General features: G+C 42.1%; 2 protein-coding genes across 8 annotated transcripts in view; one reads left to right on the top strand and one right to left on the bottom strand.

The window, feature by feature from the left end:
* The window catches only part of GUCY2C (guanylate cyclase 2C), a 109647-nt gene that overhangs the window by 18017 nt on the left and 71330 nt on the right, over positions 1–20300 (top strand). For 2 of the 4 annotated variants that reach the window (XR_011379003.2, XM_051850282.3), the window contains exons 1-5: positions 522–883; positions 10877–10989; positions 12346–12410; positions 16330–16545; positions 19004–19125. Coding sequence is in view for 3 of the 4 variants with exons in the window: in XM_051850282.3 (XP_051706242.1) it covers positions 667–883; positions 10877–10989; positions 12346–12410; positions 16330–16545; positions 19004–19125 (733 nt within the window). In the remaining variant the exon portion in view is untranslated. Of the gene's footprint in view, positions 1–521; positions 884–10876; positions 10990–12345; positions 12411–16329; positions 16546–19003; positions 19126–20300 lie in introns of those variants that run through there. The other 2 variants (XM_070049420.2, XM_051850284.3) reach the window with 2 other exon arrangements.
* LOC149124732 (large ribosomal subunit protein eL6-like) overlaps positions 4752–20300 on the bottom strand; it is a 125114-nt gene continuing 109565 nt past the window's right edge. For all 4 annotated transcript variants that reach the window (XR_016213505.1, XR_016213506.1, XR_016213507.1 and 1 more), the window contains one exon: positions 4752–5393. The gene's annotated coding sequence lies outside the window, so the exon portion shown is untranslated. The remainder of the gene's footprint in view (positions 5394–20300) is intronic.

The following is a 20300-nucleotide window of genomic DNA, read 5'->3' as shown; positions in this document are numbered from 1 at the left end:
GTCATGTGTGCCTTCTGCACTTTTTTCATTGTTGAATTTAGTTATTCGTAGTTACTTGTTTTATGTTTGGCTTCCCCATTAGTATGCATTTTCCATGAGGACATTGACGCATGTATGTCCTGTACGGCTATATCTCCAGTATCTTGACAATGCCCAATGCATAGTCAAGTCTCAATAAATAGGTGCTGAGTGGGCAACTGAAAAGCTGAGTGACTTTTCCTAGGTAGGGATTCTATTTCCATGCGCAGGTAAAATCCAAGTGTTTGTGCTTTCTGTAAGCCTTTTGACCTTTATTTTCCATTTCACAAAACGTGTTATGTGTATAATATACTGTCCCCTTCCTCTTTTCCCTCTTCCCAGTGATGTGTCACAAATTGATGTGTTTTTATTGGGTGAGGCCCAGGTAATCTCCCTGTTTATAGCTCTGACCTTTCTATGCTCAAACACACAAAGTGAACTTTGGTTTATCTCTGACCATAATGTAGCTGCTAATTGCTGGCAGGCAGGCTGTATTGCACAGCCCACGTGACCAGTGGGGCATGACCAGAAAGGAGCAGGGAAAGAGTAGACGGAGGGACTTGGTTAGAAGCTGTCCAGCTGCAGTCCCTGCCTCCCTAGACGCCCACAGCAGAGCACAAGAAGTATGGTTTTGAGGTGAGCGTGGTCATGAAGACACTGCTGTTGGGCCTGGTTTTGTGGTCACTGCTCTTCCAGCTCGGTCTGATGTTCTGGGCTACTCAAGTGAGTCAGAAGTGCCACAGTGGCAACTATGAAATCAGTGTCCTGATGATGAACAACTCAGCTTTCCCAGAGTCCCTGGACAACTTGAAGGAAGCAGTGATTGAGGGCATGGACATAGTGAGGCAGCGTCTGCATGAAGCTGGTAAGCACATGGTCAAAGACTCTCTCTCTGCTGTTGTCTCCTCTAGGGACAGGAGTCCCTAAGCCCAACCTTCTCTATGATCTATCTCAGAGCTCTCTTCTGTTTCAAGGCAGTAGATCCTCAGAGAAATGGATTTGAACACTACTATTTTGTACTCCCAATCCACCCTGTTCTGGAAACGTAAAGTATTCTCAGCAGTAAAATACCCTAGTTAAAACTGGGTTTATTGCCTGGTTCCTGGACAACATCATATTTCCTTCCACAGCTGCTCAGAGGCAAGAATTGGTCTGGACCTGAGATTTCACAGGGTTGCCAGCCAAGATGAATTAAGAGAGTACAATGCATACAGGCACTGAGTCTTTCTCTGAGCTTTCCATCCAGGGAAAGACATTTTTCTATTGGCCTGTTCCCTCTTTATGTCTCTGGAGGCTGTCCTTGTCAAATATGGTCAACTAGGCCAGCGCCGCGGCTCAATAGGCTAATCCTCTGCCTTTGGCACCGGCATCCCGGGGTTCTAGTCCCGGTCGGGGCGCCGGTTCTGTCCCGGTTGCTCCTCTTCCAGTCCAGCTCTCTGCTGTGGCCCGGGAAGGCAGTGGAGGATGGCCCAGGTGCTTGGGCCCTGCACCAGCATGGGAGACCAGGAGGAAGCACCTGGCTCCTGGCTTTGGATCGGTGCAGCGTGCTGGCTGCAGTGCACCAGCCGTAGTGGCCATTTGGTGGGGTGAACCAACGGAAAAAGGAAGGCCTTTCTCTCTGTCTCTCTCTCTCTCACTAACTCTGCCTGTCCAAAAAAAAAAAAAATATGGATGGTCAACTATAATAATTTTGCAATCAAATCCATTGTTGGAGCTCCTCATTGTGTCTTTTAATTTTAAACTTGGTAACATTGCATAACATATAAGGGGTCTTCAAAAAGTTCATGAAAATGTATATTATGAAAACTTATGCATGGATTTAAAAAAACTTTTTGTATCAAAATAAACATCTTTTAATTCCATTTCAAGAAATTTTTGAAAAAGAAAAGAAGTTATGTCTGATAATTTGTGGTCACCTGGATGTTTCCAGTCTCTTTTCACCTGTTTCTTAGTCTCCTGGATGTAAGAATATGGTGGGTGAGCTGGCATACAATTTTGAATCCTTCTGGTTCACTTTACATTATTCTACTATCCCTGGGAATAAATATTGCCCAAATTACCTAATAATTCTATATTCTGGAATATTTCTAATAGTTGTTTCTACTAGAATTTTTTTTGCCATGATTCTGTTTATAACACTACAGCAAATATTTTCATGTATATAGTTTTTCTCCATTGCCTGAGACTAAATTGTTAGGAAGAGAATAGCTGAGTATTCAATCAACCTTAATTAAGGATGGTTTTCAAAATGACTTAATTTTCTCTATTGAAAATCCTGTGGAAATAAGAATAACAGATCAATAACTTAGTTCTGTGCATAAACAAGATCTCCAATTATCTCTGAAACTAAATTCAGATAAAAGGAAGTAGATCTGGTCTGGAGCTATAATGAAACTAGGAGGTCATTTAATAAAATCCCCTTATGGACTATGTCAGTGTTAGTTAGTGGAAAGAATGCTGAATTTGAAGTCTGTGGGCCTGGATTGAGGTCATTGTCCCAAATGTTTCTCTCCTTGCACCCTGGGTAAGTTGGATTCCTTGAGTGTCAGTTTCCTTATTTATGAGTACCTGTCTTGTGTTAGGTAAGTTCTAGGTACTTTACTTACATGATCTCTCTAGTCATCACAACTCTCTGTAGTTGGCATGCTTGACATTGACTTCAAAGAAGAACTTTAATAAGATTGCCAAGCTATTATAAGTTGTCTGTTTGAAATGAGATTCAAATCTTTATGTGCCTGATTCTAGAAAGCATATCATAGAGCCAGCATTGTGGTATAACAGGTAAAGCTGCCTCCTGTTATGTTGGCATCCCACATGGGCACTGGTTTGTGCCCTGATCCACTTCCCATCCAGTTCCCTGCTAATGGCCTGGGAAAAGCATCGGAGGTTGGTCTAAATATTGGGCTCCTGCCACCCACATAAGAAACCTGGAATAAGTTCCTGGCTTCAGCCTGGCTCAGCCCTGGCCACTGTAGCCATATGGGGAATGAACCAGCGTGTGGAAGATCCATATTCTCTCTCTCTCTGTCTCTCTTTCTCTGACCTTCAAATAAATAAATCATTTTAAAATATATTCCACTGTAAGAATTATTTAAAAGGTTTATTTATTTGAAAGGAAGAGTAGCAGACAGAGGGAAAAACAGAGATTGATCTTCCATCCACTGGTTCACTCCCCAAATGGCTGCAACAGATCTGGGCCCGGCTGGAGAACACACTGTCTAGCATAGTCCATAAATAGTGTAATGTGTTGTTTTACATCTTAGTCTCTAAATTCATGCAACTGGAATTTGAATTCCTGCTCCGTCATTTATTGGTCGAGTGACACTGGCCGAGTTATCATTTCTAAATTTCACTCATCTCACTTGTAAAATGAGTTATTGTGAGGTTATTGAATAGATTAATAAGTGGAGAGTTCTATGGAGATGGGAGAATAAACAGTGATGCCCAGATTTTTCAACTTGGTAAAACAATTGGTGGGATGAGTTTTCATGCATAGTAAACACTATGAGAGAAAAGTTTTGAAGAGAAAGATTTTTCATGTTCTAAACAGGTTGAGGATTATATTTTGAGAAAAATTCTAAGCATATCTGAGGGCTACATGAAGACAATTAAGAATTCAAATTTGGGTTTTGTCCCAAAGACAGTAGCCAATATGTTTTTTTTAGACACAAGAAAGCTTTGTGTGTCTTGAAGAAACAACAAAATTTGGTGAAAAACTATGTGGAAAGAAAAAAAGATTCCTTCAACTTTAGAATATGGCCTCTGTGAGAATGTGAGATCACTGAATGCATGGTCTATACCCTGAGAGTGCCCCCATGTGCTGAGGGTCCTTCCACCAGACCGCAGCAAGTAGACCTCAGCTTCATGTTGTCCAACTCATCCTCAAAGCCTTTGACAGGAAATAGGGTTCTGATAACACCCTATTCTCAGCAGTTTCCCACCCATCTTCCCAGGATGCTACTGAGTTATTACAGTGGGGAAGGGGGTGCAGGCAGGAGGATGAGGACGCAAAGCAGCACCTGGAGGAAACACTTTCAAAGCTAAACTTTGGCTTGAAATTATCTCCTTGACTGGAAAATGTTCAGTGTTCTCTTGAGAAATCACTTGGGATTGGGAGAGATAAAAGAGAAAATAGTCTCCCCACTAAATTTAAAAATATGTATAACTGGGGCCGGCGCTGTGGCGCAGCAGGTTAAGGCCCTGGCCTGAGGTGCCAGCATCCCATATGGACACTGGTTCGAGACCCAGTCACTCCACTTCCCATCCAGCTCTCTGCTATGGCCTGGGAAAGCAGTGGAGGATGGACCAGATCCTTGGGCCCCTGAACCCATATGGGAAACCCTGAGGAAGCTCCTGGCTCCTGGCTTTCGATCGGCTCAGTTCCGGCCGTTGCAGTCAATTGGGGAGTGAACCAGCGGATGGAGGACGGACTCTCTCTCTCTCTCTCTCTCTCTGCCTCTCCTCTGTGTAACTCTGACTTTCAAATAAATAAATAAATCTTTAAAAAATGTATAACCATAAAATATAGAGAGATAGCATATTACAATGTGGTCCACAAAAGTGGCTCTCAAACCTTGTTGTGTCAAGACCTCTTTCACTCTGAAAAATTATTGATGGCCTGAAGATTTTTGTTTATTGGTTATAAACATACATATTTATTGTGTTAAAATTTAAACAGAAATATTTAAGCACTTTTTTTTTTTTGAGATTTAGAAGTATTTAGTAGAATCAAGGACCTCCAGCTGGAATGGCATGAAGGGGGGCTTCCAAGGGAGGAAAGAACCCAAAAGGTCCCATAGCTTTCAGGGTTTTTAAGTACAATTTGGAAGGAAAAAAAAAACTTGACAGATTGGTGTTCAGTTACCAGGTGGGGACAAAAACCCATCAAAAGGCCTGATTTACAATTCTCCATCCTGTCTGGCCTGCGAAGGGGAGTGGATAACTTTTTTTCACAATAAGTTGTGAGCTCAGGAAGAACTCCCTTGCTACTCTCACGGTAAATTTGGAGATTCAGAAGGAAGAAGGGCAGCCTGTTTGTTCTTTCTAAAAATAATGTTTTGGGAAAGGAAGCAAATATTTTACACCCTAAATTCCTTTGGAACCCCTGACTACCTATTAACCCATCTGACTCCTCACATTCCCACCTCCTGAGGATTGAAACCCTAACTTCTGTTGGGGGAACTGGGCGATGATTGCTCTGGCTGCTTCGTGCTACAAAGGGGCATCTTTGGGAAGGGGAGTCAAGACAGGGTTCCAGCAGGAGAAGGCTTCTCAGCAGGAGGTGGCTTCTCCAGGGGGATGCAGTGCCAGCTTTCAGAAACTGCTTCCGTGGGAGGTTTCATGCATTGCCACCTAGAATTCTGCTTTTTTTAAGTCTAGAGAAAATGAAAATGACAAACAGTTTAAACTCACAAGGTCTAGAATCACAGGATCTAAAATGGAGGACACAGTCATTATTAGATGCCCTAAGAAAGGAGTCTAAACCATGAGCAAATTTTTTTTTCATTGAGAAGCAAATAGAAATTGACAGAAAGGGCTTGAGAATAATCAGGTGGGCTTTAAAGTTTTGCCAGTTATGAGGCTCAGACTTACTTGTTTACAATGGGGTACATCATAAGGGAGGTACTCTTTTGACTTCTATTACCTAGCTGGCCTGAGAGGAGAGCTGGCTTGAAGAGAATGTAGGTGGCAGTTCTGCCTGCAATGTTGCTGACCCTACTTGGCCATCCCCTGGACAGCAGTGGTTACTTTGGAAGCTGGGCCAAGTAAAGAGCTTTTCAGCTTAGAGGCTTAGAGCAAACAAGGTCTGTGGCTCTGACCTGGAGCCCTTCAACTCCAGGGCAGGTCCATTTCCAGTGACTCAACTCTTGGCTAGCATAGCTGTCAGGGCTCTTCATAAGCTGACTTCTGCTGAAGCCCTGGCTTTCCACATTGAAAACCAATGTGGTGGACTGGCCTGTTGGGTCTCTTTGATGGCAGATCACTGTGTAAAGCAGCCATTAATTGGCCTACTGCCTGTCTTTACATTGCTTTTGTAGCCCAGCTTCCTCCTCCACCTGTTTTTTTTTTTTTTTTTTTTTTTTTTTTTGTTAAAGCAGACCAGAGGAAACCTTTAAGAGAATGCAAGTCAAGGGGGTGCTCCGACCCTAATCATTGGTGGCCTGAACTAGAAATCTGTAGTCACAGGCATGTTCTGATAGTGGTTTGTCTTTGAGGTAGACAATGCGCATGAGGAAAGCTATGTCCAAAATGATGACCACCTTATTTATTAAATTTTAAGTCATTAGTAAAAATCTTTCCCTTTGGTTTTAAAAAAGGGAGGCTTTGCCTATTTACTGTGCCTATGGCAAAGTAATCTAGCTGTGGAATCATAATTTAAGCTCTCATTGTGTTAAATATTTTCTTATTAATGCATTTTAAAAATAAACACTATACCTGTGAACATAATACATTACCTTTATTAAAGAAAATCTGCATTTCTCAATGCAAAAAAAGAGTGAGAAGAATGGAGTTGTTTACACTTTTGAAAATGTCTTAATTTAATGTCATGAAGAAGGTTGCACTCTTATTTTGACCTCTGCATTCAATCTGTTGCAATAATTTTTGTCGTGTAGTCTCTGGGAAGGTATTATATGCTCATGAGAGAAGGAGAGTGGAAAAAGTAAAGAAAGTCTTAATATAATCATGAAATAGCCTTGACGTTGTCGACCTCCGAAAGGAATTCAGGATCCCTCAGTGGCTCATACTTTGAGAACAGCTATTCAATAGCATATCAAGGGGGGCGGTGCTGTGGTGTTGTGAGTAAAGCTGCTGCCTGCAGTGCCAGCATCCCATAAGGGTGCTAGTTTGAGGCCCGGCTGCTCCACTTCCAATCCAGCTCCCTTCTATGGCCTGAGAGAGCAGTAGAAGATTGCCCAAGTCCTTGGACCCCTGCACCTGCATGGAAAAGGGGGGAAAAAACTCCTGGTTCCTGGCTTCCAGTTGGCCCAACACCAGCCGTTGCGGCCATCTGGAGAGTGAACCAGTGGATGAAAGACTTCTCTCTCTCTCTCTGCTTCTGCCTCTGTATCTCTGTAACTCTGCCTTTCAAGTAAATAAATAAATGTTAAGAAAAATAGTATATCAAGCCCTAGAATCATACTGCTCAGGTGTGAATCTCAGTTCCACACTTGCCAGCTGTGTGACTTAATAAGTTAATCTACCTGTCTAGATTTCCATCATCTCATTTGTTCTTAAAGGATCTATCTATCTATCTATCTATCTATTTATTTGAAAGGCAGAGCTACAGAGAGGCAGGGGCAGAGGCAGAGAGTCAGTCTTCCATTTGCTGGTTCACTCACCAAATGGCTGCAGTAGCTGGAGCTCAACCGATCCAAAGCTAGGATCCAGGCGCTTCTTCCAGGTCTCCCACTCGGGTGCAGGGACCCAAGGACTTGGGCCATCTTCTACTGCTTTCCCAGGCCATCGCAGGGAGCTGGATCAGAAGTGGAGCAGCCAGGACTTGAATTAGCGCCCATATGGGATGCAGGCGGCAGCTTTACCCACTAGCCACAGCGCTGGCCTCATTGCCTCATTTTTAAATTAGGATGATAAAATATTAATTACCTTTTAGGAGTCAGAAGAGGATTAAGTGAAATAAAGCTTACAATGCCAGGCTAACAGTGACGGAAATGATGCAGGTCCGTTCTATCAAAACAGATGAGGAACTGGGGCACCTGTGATGAAGTCACTTATCTAAGGTCACACTGACAGATGCTGCTTCCCTTTTTGCCAGATTTGGGCAAGGTTTACACATGGGTTTTGCAGAGCCCACCAGGGGCTGCCTGGAGCCCAGCACTTTTAAGTTGGTCGTCTTCAGTGATCCTCAATGATAGTAGGTGGGAGCAGAGCCCTCGTGAAGATGGAATATGGAGAGGGATGAGCAAGCTGACACATTAACACTGAGTGTGACCGTTTCCTGAAGCCCTGTCTCAATTGGGCACCTCCTCACTGGCCTCTGTGTGACATCCTGACTCCTCCTGGTGCTTCCAAGATCTTCCCCAGCCCTCTTTCCTTCTAGTCTCCACTTAGACATCCTCATCTCTCACATCTACCCCAGCTTCATTTATATGTCCTCCTGGCTTCCAATATCCCATATTCTCTCTATTGTTGTGAAAACTCAATAGAGAGGGCCAGCACTATGATGCATCAGGTTAAGCCACCCTCTGAGGCACTGGCATCTTACCTGGGTGCTGGTTTGAGTCCCAGTAACTCCACTTCTGATCTAGCTCCCTGCTAATGTGTCTGGGAAAGCAGCAGACAATGGACCAAGTGTTGAGGCCCCTACCACCCACATGGAAGATGTGGAAGAAACTTCTGGCTCCTGATCAGCTCTGGTTGCCTTTGAAATAAATTAATTAATTTTAAAAAAAGAGACAATTCAATAGATGGGGGAAAGTACTTAGAATTGTGGCCAGTTCCTGGCGGAGAGAGAGAGGCAAACAGACATCTCATGTCTTCTACTGCTGGCTCACTCCCAAAATAGTCCCAATAGCCTGATCTGGGCCAAGCTAAAGAGAGGACACAGGAACTCCCTCCTGGTCTCCCACATGGGTAGTGGGGGCCCAAGTACTTGAAACTTCTTTTGCTTTTCTAGAAGCATTGGCAGGAAGCTAGATCAGAAGCAGAGCAGCTGGGACTCAAACTAGCGCTCTGATTTGGGATACCAGCATTGCAAGTACGTGACAGATTTTTATCAATAAGTATGACTGCATTGATATGGTTCCTCACAGGTGTATTCAACTTACTTGTCATCTCTATTTGGAAACCTGATAGGTATCTCACACTTGATCTATCCAAGTTGAACTCATGATTCTTCCATTACCTACATTAACAAACCTGCTCCTCTCATGTTCTTTCCCATTTTGGTCAATAGCAGTTTCCTTCATCTACTTTCTCAGGTCAAAAATATTAGGTTTTGGGGCAGGCATTTGGCTTGGTGTTTAAGATGTTGCCTAGGAATGCCCTCATCCCATATTGGAGTACCTGCATTCGAGTGCTGACTCCGGTTTCCAGTTCCAGCTCCTGCAAATGCAGACTTGAGGAGGCAGCAGGGATGACTCAAGTAGCTGGGTGCCTGCCACCCATGTGGGAGTTTTGAATTGAGCCCTTGACCCAACCTTACCCTTGCTGGTATTTGGGGAGATAATCTATAGTTGGGAGCTCTTTTGTTTCTCCCACTCCTTCTTTCCTCTCTCCCCTCCTCAAAATAAATAAGCTTAAATTAAAAATTAAACTCCATCTTGATCTCCCACAGAGATGGTAGGGGCCCAAATACCTTGGCCATCCTCCACTGACTTCCCACACACATGAGCAGGAAGCTGGATCAGAAGCAGAGCAGCCCAGACTAGAACTGGCACTCCAGTATGGGATGCTGGCATCACTAGAGGCAGGCATTTACCTAGTTATACCACAATGTCAGCTCCTATCAGCAATTTCTTGTGTGTCCTACCTTCAAAATATATCCAAAATGCAACTGTTTTTCTTTGTGTTTGCTGCCACTGTTGTTACTGACATAGGTTATTATTAGGCTATCCTTCTAACTAGTCTTCCTGCTTCTATTCCTGCTACCCATAATCTATTTTCACCAGAATCCATAGAAATAATTTTAAAATGATAGACGGGCCGGTGCTGTGGCTCAATAGGCTAATCCTCCGCCTGCGGCACCGGCACACCGGGTTCTAGTCCCGGTCGGGGCGCCCCTCTTCCAGGCCAGCTCTCTGCTGTGGCCCGGGAAGGCAGTGGAGGATGGCCCAAATGCTTGGGCCCTGCACCCACATGAGAGACCAGGAAAAGCACCTGGCTCCTGGCTTCGGATCAGCGCAGCACACCGGCCAAAACAACCACTTGGGGGGTGAACCAGTGGAAAAAGGAAGATCTTTCTCTCTGTCTCTTTCTCTCACTGTACACTCTGCCTGTCAAAAAAAAAATGATAGACGGACAATAAAATCTCCAAAGACATCTCACTGCCGAATAAACTGAAAGTCCTTACTAAAACTTGCATGGCTATGCATGATGTGGTCTCCCTCTAACTTTACTCATTCTACCCTCACTCTGCTATTACCATCCCAGTCACCTTCCTGCTCCTGAAACCTGTCAAAAATGACCCTGCCCAGGTTTTTCCCCTTGCTCTTCTCCTTGATCAGAAGCCAGGTATCTGCATGGTTTACTCTCTCACATCACTCAGGTCCCAGCTTCCCTTAGAAACTTCCACGTCCATCCTATCAGGAATAGCACTAATCTGTGTAACCCCCAAAGAAAATGTAAACCACACAAAAAGCAGGAACTTAATAAATATCTATTGACTGAATAGATGAATGAAGATCAGAGACCAAAAAAGTCTGCAGCCTTATGCGCGTTAAAGCAAACAGAATCAGAGACTTTTGGAAACAGAAAAAAGTAGTATGTCATAAAGTCTGTGCCTTGCTTTCCTTACACTCTGCAGTCCCATATGCAACATTTTCTGAGCCTGGGGTTGTAAAATGAAGATGTAGACAGCAGTGAACAACAACAACAACAAAAAGATGTCCTAAAACTGGTTTGTGGTGAAGGTTACAAACTCTGTATATTCATTAAATATTTTAAATATTTTGAAATGGGTAATGCTGTTGAGAGTCAGAGACAGAAGCATATTTGGAGAGACAGAGATAGGCAAGAAGTAAGCAGGAATAAAACAAGGACTCAAGACTCAAAAAATCTAGGCCTGAACATGGATATCTTTTTTCCCCAAGATCGATTGGCAAGAGATCAATCTCATGACTGGTAGAAACTAACGTAGAATAACATGAGTTTTCTGTTTGCCTTCATTTCTGGATAACAGGCCTGAATGTGACTGTGAATGCTACCTTTATCTACTCAGATGGGCTGATTCATAAGTCAGGTGACTGCCGGAGCAGCACTTGTGAAGGACTTGACCTCCTCAGGGAAATCACAGTAAGTATTTGCCTGTGTAGAGATAGCTTCTGCCCTCTTGGTGCAGGATGCTTGCCATGTAAGACTTGGGCATGAACCTATGAAGCACCTCTCGGATCAGCTCTAGCCATGCAACTACAAGATCTGAAGGCAGGGCACTCTGGCTTTATCCCTATAGATTTTCCAAGGGAAAAGAGCCCCTCAGGAGTCCAGGAAAATTTGGGACAAACTTAGCTGTATTCTGTTGATAAACTTTCGGTGATGTGGAGGAGAATTAATTTGGTTCTAAATTATACTGAAGCCTAATGCTTCTGTAAACTGATTTGTCTTGTGTCCTCCAGAAATAGCTGAGGGGCCATGTTTAAAAATATATTTCAAGGTCCCACATCAGAAATCTGTTTCAAGTCATCTCTACTTATCAGAACACAGGTTAATTTCTTGTCTAAACCTAATGTTAAAGTAGTAAAATCAAAGTAGCAGGAGCCCAATATCAGAGTAACTATAAATGTCAAAGGGTAGAAGGGTGGGAAGAGAGCTTCTTGCCTAATTCTTCCTCCCAGCGCCCCACCCTAACCCCAACCAGAGCTGTAAAGAGCATTACAAGCTTCCAGAAACAAGTGTGCAAGATGCCCTGTACAACCAAAACCGAGGAAAAGGCTTTCCAAGAAACAGAGCACTGGGAGTAGAGCCATACACGGGTCTAAAACTGTAACCAATGCTTCACATCGGCCAGATAGGCCATACTCATGTTCGGTGGAGCAGCTGTTGCCATAGTGACTCTCCACCTTAAGAGAATAAGGAGAAGTAGGTAAGGATAGTTTGAAAAATTCGACAGTTCAAGGAGTGTGTGCTTCTTCCAGAGAGGTACAACCTAAAAGCAGAGACCAGGTGTTCCTAACCAGGTTTTCTGGAGAAGTAGTTGGAAATAAGATCTACAATTACCCAGTTAATTGCATCACCTTATGTTCACTTCAGCACCACTTTATATATCTCCCTAAAACCAAACCCTGCCCTCTCCCTTAACCTCTAAAACTAGTCTCCCCACCATCTGTCCCACAGGTACTATTTATGTTCCAGGCCCCCAGTCCTTCTTCTGCCTCTTTTCATCCTCCAGTTGGTCAGGAACCCAGGTTCTCTCAGGCAGCTCACCATTGTGGGCACCTTCTCCCTCCACCTGCAGCTTCTCCTCTTTGTCAATCTCTTTATGCCTAAGTTAGTCTTTGCCCATCCCAACACACCATTTGTTGCTCCTTTCTGTTTCGCATTCAAACACCTTAAGAGGTCCACTTTGTAACCTCTGGGACCCTTCTGGCCACTTCTTGTCTGTCCATGGATTAATTTGTTGGTTTAGACACTAATTTTTTTTATCTCCCACAGAGAGAAAAACAGATGGGCTGTGTCCTCATGGGGCCTTCGTGTACATACTCTACGTTCCAGATGTAGTAAGTCACTTGGTTTGCTTTTGTTTTGATCCTGTTGTGAATTGAAGTCAGGGCATGACATCACAACCTAAATGACATAACAAACCACAGGCTACTCAAGGGCACACAGTCAGGGATGTGGGGACCCTTGTATTTTGCTCACGTCTCTCTAATCGCTGTTCCTTCCCTAGTTGGCTCTACCTTTGCTCAGCATGGGGTGAATTACAGTGACCATTCATCTGAATTTGACATGAACATGGTATGCATCAAAAACCAGCATCCTGGCAGGAAACAGGGAAGGCATTGAATTTGGATAATTTGAGGTGTTTAATAAAGAGAATATTCACAAATGTAAGGGCATAGAGTAGAGAAATACAAAGGAAAAAGCAACACCTAGGTTTGTAAAAATTGAGGAAGTAAAAAGGTACTTATTTCATAGGATTATCTGAGGGTCATATAAATTATATAAATAACATATTAAGGTACTTTGCACAGTGCCTTTATTGTTTAAGACATAAGCTTTCAATATAGGTCTAGAATTAAAATAGTTCTCTGGCTTTGGGAAAATTCATGCAGTTTAACTCACTTTACCACAAAACATTTTGTTCTTCCAGATCACATCTTCCCCCATTAAAATCCATCTCATATGTCTTTCTTTTACCTCTTCAGTCTTCTCATGAATCTAGGATCATTTCTTGTCTACACAGAGAAAAACATGCTGAAGGACACCTTGTGACAGGTCTTGGAGGATAACATTAGACCTCCAAATTTTTTGTTGCAGAGGCAGGTGCTTGGCTTAATGGTTAAGTTGCCACTAGAGATGCCTGCATCCTGTATTGGAGTGCCTAGGTTCATGTTCCAGCACCACTTCCAATTCCAGCTTCCTACTAATGTATACCCTGGGAGATAGCAGGTAATAGTGCAAGTAGTGGGGTCCCTGCCACACATATAGGAAACTGGGATTGAGTTTCAGGCTCCTGCATTCAGCTTGGGCCAACCCTAGCTGTTGCAGGCATTTGGAGAATGAACCAGCAGATGGGATCTCTCTACATGTGTCTCTTTCTCTGTCTGTCTACCTTTCAAATAAATAAAAATTAAATCTAAAAATTTTAAGAAATATTTTGCAAAGTCTGCTAGTGAAACCTTATTCCCAATAGACCTAAAGGCCAAGGGGCCATCATATATCACTACAGAGGCACTTTTTTTTTTAACTTTTATTTAATTAATATAGATTTCCAAAGTACAGCTTATGGATTACAATGGCTTCCCCCCCATCACATCCCTCCCACCCACAACCCTCCCCTTTCCACTCCCTCTCCCCTTCCATTCACATCAAAATTAATTTTCAATTCTCTTTATATACAGAAGATCAATTTAGCATATATTAAGTAAAGATTTCAACAGTTTGCACCCACATAGAAACACAAAGTGAAAAATACTGTTTCAGTACTAGTTATAGCATTAAATCACAATGCACAGCACATTAAGGACAGAGATCCTACATGAGGAGTAAGTGCACAGTGACTCCTGTTGTTGACTTAACAAATTGACACTCTTGTTTATGGCATCAGTAATCACCCTAGGCTCTTGTCATGAGTTGCCAAGGCTATGGAAGCCTTTTGAGTTTGCCGACTGATCATATTTAGACAAGGCCATAGTCAAAGTGGAAGTTCTCTCCTCCCTTCAGAGAAAGGTACCTCCTTCTTTGATGACCTGTTCTTTCCACTGGGATCTCACTTGTGGAGATCTTTCATTTAGTTTTTTTTGTTTGTTTGTTTGTTTGTTTGTTTTGCAAGAATGTCTTGGCTTTCCATGCCTGAAATACTCTCATGGGCTTTTCAGCTGGATCCGCATGCCTTAAGGGCTGATTCTGAGGCCAGAGTTTAGGACATCTGCCATTCTATGAGTCTGCTGTGTATCTCGCTTCCCATGTTGGATCGTTCTCTCCCTTTTTAATTCTATCAGTTAGTATTAGTAGATACTACTCTTGTTTATGTGATCCCTTTGGCTCTTAGTCCTATCATTATGATCAATTGTGAACAGAAATTGATCACTTGGACTAGTGAGACGGCATTGGTACATGCCATCTTGATTACAGAGGCACTTTCTGAGCCCATCTTGCACACCCAAAGCAGACGGACTTACAGAATTTTATTCTTCCCTGCACTTATTGGCAAATGTCATCTTTTGATCACTTACTAATACAGCTATAGAGTCGGCATTGGGAAAACTGATTCACCACTGACAAGGTCCTTCAATGCACAAAAAAGCATTTTAGTTTTGTCAGTGTAGATAGAATGAAGTAAAACACACCCCCTACCCAGTCAAATAGAGACAGTGTGAAGGACATTGATGACCAGTATGAGGCAGAGTGACATAGGTTCCGTCAGAGAAGCACAAAAAGGCAGCTGCCGTGTGTAACATGGAAGGAAATGGCTGCCTCTGGTTGAAATGGTTAAGCTTCAAGAGAGGAAGGATTTGCTAAGAGGTGGTATCTGAGTTACAGATTAAAGAATGGATGAAATGTTAATGAGTAAAGATGAGGGCATAAACTTTCCAGCCAGGCAGAGAGAGAAGTATGTGTAAAATCCAGAAGTAGGGAAGTAAGAAAATTTATGAAATTCTGTGTTCACTACAATTTAGGAAATCTATAGGGAAATAATAGAGATAAGACTATGAAAAATTAAATAGGGTTATGTTTGGAAGTTTATTTGAGAGAAATCCAGGAAAAGGAAGTTGTTTTTAATAGAGATTTATATTAAAAACCAGGATGGATTTGAATCATAAGGAGAAGCTCAACTTTGAAAAGAATAATCAGTGGCAGAGTATAGAAAAGGCACGGGTTAAGACTGATGACAGGAGAGTCAGCAGGGGAGAAGGAGGACCTGAATGAGCATGAAAACAGTGGGCAAGGGAAGGGAAGCCAACCTAACAGATATCTGAAGGTTAAAATCAATAGTATTTGACAACTGGATGTTGGGATGAGGAATGGAAAGAAGTCAAAGAAAGCTTTGAAATCTCAAAACACTAAGAGAAATGAAAAAAATCAAGAGAAGTTTTGAGGAACAAAAAATCAAAGGTAAATTTGTCTGTGAACTTGGTAAGTTTGAGATACAAGTAGGACACCCAGGAAAACTTTTCAATGGAGCATAGAAGATGGAAAGGGATATTTTCCTTCCCTCATTAAATACATTATGAGCCAGGCATACAGATGCAGAAGCCAGACATGATCCTGCCTTCAGGGAACTTCCAGGCTAGTGTAGAACACAGATATTTACAGATACTCACCCAAATTAATTGCCTGGTCTTAGGTATTTAGGAAAGTTTTCCTGATAGATAAGGAGATATTTAATCTAGAACCTGTGGGATGCTTAAGAGTCTGAATCAAAGAGGGAGAGGACACCATTCCTGGCATTCGTCAAGATCCTGGTTGTGAATGAAGCCTGGTATGCTTAAGAACCACAAGAAAATTCATGTGCTGAGCAGGGAAATCCCCAGCCAATGTTTGTCTCAAAAGTCACCTGTAGCAGAGCTGGAAAGAAAGTGATGCATGGAGCAAATAATGGAGATAACATGTGTCTGGCTCTGCAAAAATTATGATGGCTGTATTGGCATAGACTCTAATTTCCTTGCCTTACTCCTCAAAACCCATGTATCCCACCCAGACATTATGATAGTACATTTTAGAGTAAATCAAAGTAACACAGTCACATATTCATGAACCTACCTAGAGTGGGCTTGGAGCATAGCATGTGCTTGTAACTGTTGTTTTAAATTTATCTGTGTGGTGAGGACACCTATATAAATGAGCAACTTGCTCTGGTGGCAATATTTCATTCTTGCCATTTATACATACATGATGAAATGGGTTCCAGAGGGATCTTATTTGTGTTACTTAAGTTAATCCTGATACTGGTTTCTTTCTCACCTCTTGGCATAGCCTTGACACACAATTGAACTACCCCATGATTTCGGCTGGAAGTTTTGGATTGTCATGTGACTACAAAGAAACCTTAACCAGGCTGATGCCTCCAGCTAGGAAGTTGATGTATTTCTTGGTTAACTTCTGGAAGGTCAATGATTTGCCTTTCAAACCTTTTTCCTGGGACTCTTCATACATTTATAAGGATGGCTCTGAGACTGAGGACTGTTTCTGGTAAGCAGGATCATTAATATTCTGCTGGCATTTGCCAGGAAAAACAACCATACACTAATGGCAGACCCTCCTGGCTGTTATCAGATGTACCTTTAACCTGGTAACAGCATTTGCAAACCAGCCCACTTTCTTACATACAAATAAAAGTAGAGGGGTCAAACTGAATATTGTATTGTAAAAATGTCAGCAGATATTGATTGCATTTGTAATGTTCTTTTTAGTTTTGGAAGTATATTTACATCAATTTATTTCACAGTAAATCCTCTAAACAAAAGAGAATAATACTCCCTTTTACATAAAAGAAAATTTTGGAAAATCAGAAGTTAATGCTTTCACATTGCTGTGTAGGATATGATTACAGGGAATATTCATTCTGCCTATTTGTACAGTTAGCAGTAATTTCTCTCACACCTTTTCAGAGGAATATGGGTGAGACAACAGAAATAGTGCATACTATTGGCTACAAAAATTGCAAGCTTCACTCAACTCCAGCAAAAATGGCCGAAGGAACCATGTAATTGTGTTACTGCTTGCACTTCCAATATGCTGCTTAGCTCTTCAGACTCTCTCCACCCAAATACAGTTGTGTACCACATGATAGCATTTTGGTCAACAATAGACCATGCACATGAAAGATGTTCCCATAGGAATATATCACCTAGGATGTTGTAGCCATCTTAATTTCTGTGAGTACACTCTATGGTGCTCACACAATGATCAAATTATGTAATGATGTTTTTCATAGAATGTATCCCTGTCATTATGTGATGCATGACTGTATGCAGAAAACTAAAATGTGACACCAGTATGGATTCCTTTCTAGAGAACTACAGGAATCAACCCTAAGACCTCACCCTATAAATTTTAGGGTGAACTTAGAACATATAAGTATGTATTTCGTACAGGAGTAGAAATTATGCTATCAATTCTGAATTTTTGTGCTATAGAATTAAAGGTTTCAACTCACCCCTGACAATGGAACTGGTATATGGAACAGAATAGAGCCTTCTTTCTGCAAGTAGCAGGAAGCTAGTATAAGGAACCAACAAGATTTCTACAATCTGTGTTGGTTTTTTGTCTTTATTTTTAATTTTTTAAAAATTTATTTGAAGGTCAGAGAGAGGGAGAGCAAGAGAGCTCTCCCCCATTTATTCACTCCCCAAGTGCCCTTGACAGCTGGGGCTGGGCCAAGCCAAAGCCAGGAACCAAGAAGTTAGAATGGGTCTCCCATGTGTGTGGCAGGGACCCAACCACTTAGGCTATCACCTGTGCTTCCCAGGGTACACATCAGCAGGGAAACTGGAATTGGGTGCAGAGCCAGAACTCAAATTTTCTTCTACTCAACATGGGATGCAGACATTCCAAGTGGTAGCTTACCACCTACACCAAGCCCCACAAAGGTCTATTAATTCACGTAAGGGGATACTTCAGAAGGGTTTGTGGAAAATGGCATTAAAAGATAAGTTTAGGTGCAGGCATCTGTCTAGCAGTTAAGACACCAATTAAGATGCCTGTGCCTCCCATGTTGGAGCACCTGGTTGGCAGCTCTTGTTTTCAGCTTCTTTCTATTACCGTCCAAGTGAGGCAGTAGTAATGGCTCAAGTAATTGGGTTCCTGCCACCCACATGAGAGACGTAGATTGAGTTCTCAGTTCCTGGCTTCAGCCCCAGCATGGTCTAGGGCCATTTTAGACATTTGGAAAGTGAAGCAGTAGATGGAAGCACTCTCCTCTCTCTTTCTACCTCTTAAATAAATAAAATTTTCTAAAAACATAAATTTACTTTGGTGCAAAAAAATTTTGAAATCCATACATAGTTCATAGTAAACATTTTCCATTAGCTTTTTGAGGACTCTACATAGGCATGGATTTCAAGATTTTTTTTTTTTTTTTGAAAGGCAGTTCTAGGGAGAAAGGGAGAGACACAGATCTTCCATCTGCTGGTTCACTCCCCAGATAGTTGCAATGGGCCAGGCTGAAGCCAGGAGTCCAGAGCTTCATCCAGTTCTCTTACATGGGTGGCAGGAGCCAAAGCACTTGGACCATCCTCCACTGCTTTACCAGGCCGTCAGCAGGGATCTGGATTGAAAGTGGAGCAGCTGGGACATTAATTGGCACACATACGGGATACCAGCATTGCCAGCAGTGGCTTAACCCACTATGCCACAACTCTGGCCACTCAAGATTTTTTTGCACCAAAATAAACTTATCTTCTAATTCCATCTTCAATTAACTTTCTGAAGCACAATGAATATAGAAATATTTCTTAGAACTTTCCCCCATACTTTCAATGAATTGGATACCCACAATCCAAGCCAATGGTACCATGAAATGTATTACCTATTTCATTAATAATGGAAATGAATTTCAGATAAAAAGGTCTTAGAACAGATCTGCAAATAATACATGAAAGGGTGGGAAGGCCATGCTGGTTCTTAGTTTCTCGTTTTCCTGTCCTAGGTACCTAAATGCACTGGAGGCTGGAGTTTCCTATTTCTCTCAGGAACTCAACTTCAAGGATACATTGAGAAAAGAGGATGAGTTTCGTAATATCTTGACGGACCTTAACAGGAAAAGCAATGGTAAGAAGAAGCACGGATTGTTTTAGCTAACTTCTTCCTCATGACTACCACCTCATGAGTCATTTCAATAAAACTAGCACCAGAGAGGTATCAATATTACAAGTATAAATATTGTGTATATTTTGGGAGATCTGTAGTTACATGTAACTTTATTATAATGTTTATTTTATTTATTTTTTAAGATTCATTTATTTATTTGAAAGTCAGAGTTACACAGAGAGAAGGAGATGCAGAGATAGAGATAGAGATAGATAGATAGAGAGAGAGAGAGAGAGAGAGAGAGAGAGATCTTTCATCTGCTGGTTCACTCCTCAATTGGCTGCAATGGCTGGAGCTGCGCAGATCCAAAGCCAGGAGCCAGGAGTTCCTCTGGGTCTCCCATGTGGGTACAGGGGCCTAAGGACTTGGGCCATCCTCTACTGCTTTCCCAGGCATAGCAGAGAGCCAGATTGGAAGTGGAGTAGCTGGGACTCCAACAAGTGCCCATATGGGATGCTGGCACTGCAGGCGGCAGTGCCACCCACTATGCCACATTGCAGGCCTCTACTGTTCCTTTTATTGACTAAAGCCTTATCCTCAGAGAAAACACAAAATTAGTATTCAGTATATTAACATAAGTAATGATAATGTTGAAATCCATCTTTTATATGCCAAAATGGTATTATGATATACTACATGTAAATTGCTATTTATGTTGTCCAACATATTATCAGATTTGTGACTGATCTTCACACACTCTGAGCCTTGATCTCCCTGGTGATCAAGAAGGTAGACTTATTCATATATGACCCCATATAAAATAACAAGAAAAGCAAAGATTGTCTCGGATTCATAATCTTTCTGTATCCCATTTGCCTGGTTATCTCCCAACTGGAAGCCAAGTGTGAAAGGCAAATGGGATAAAGTCATCCTCACTAAGTTGTTAGGTTGTTTCTTGCACTTTCCATAGAATTCTCTCTACAAACAAGAAAATATCAGGGGGCCAGCAACGTGTCGCAGTAGGTTAGTCCTCTGCCTGCAAATGATGAAGCACACATTATTTATCAAGGAAATAGCTTTTGTAACCACCCAGTTGTCGTAATGGACTCAGAGCTGGATCAACAATCATGAATTTGACTGTCAAAGCTACCTCTTTTATCTACTAGTTCCTAGATCCTCTTGGCATCCTGACTTCA

The sequence above is a fragment of the Oryctolagus cuniculus genome, chromosome 9, assembly GCF_051225735.1.
Source record: "Oryctolagus cuniculus isolate XC-2025 breed Fujian yellow rabbit chromosome 9, ASM5122573v1, whole genome shotgun sequence".
NCBI classification, from domain to species: domain Eukaryota; kingdom Metazoa; phylum Chordata; class Mammalia; order Lagomorpha; family Leporidae; genus Oryctolagus; species Oryctolagus cuniculus.
Note: the sequence above shows the minus strand (reverse complement) of the source record. Positions and strands in the feature narration are given on the sequence as shown.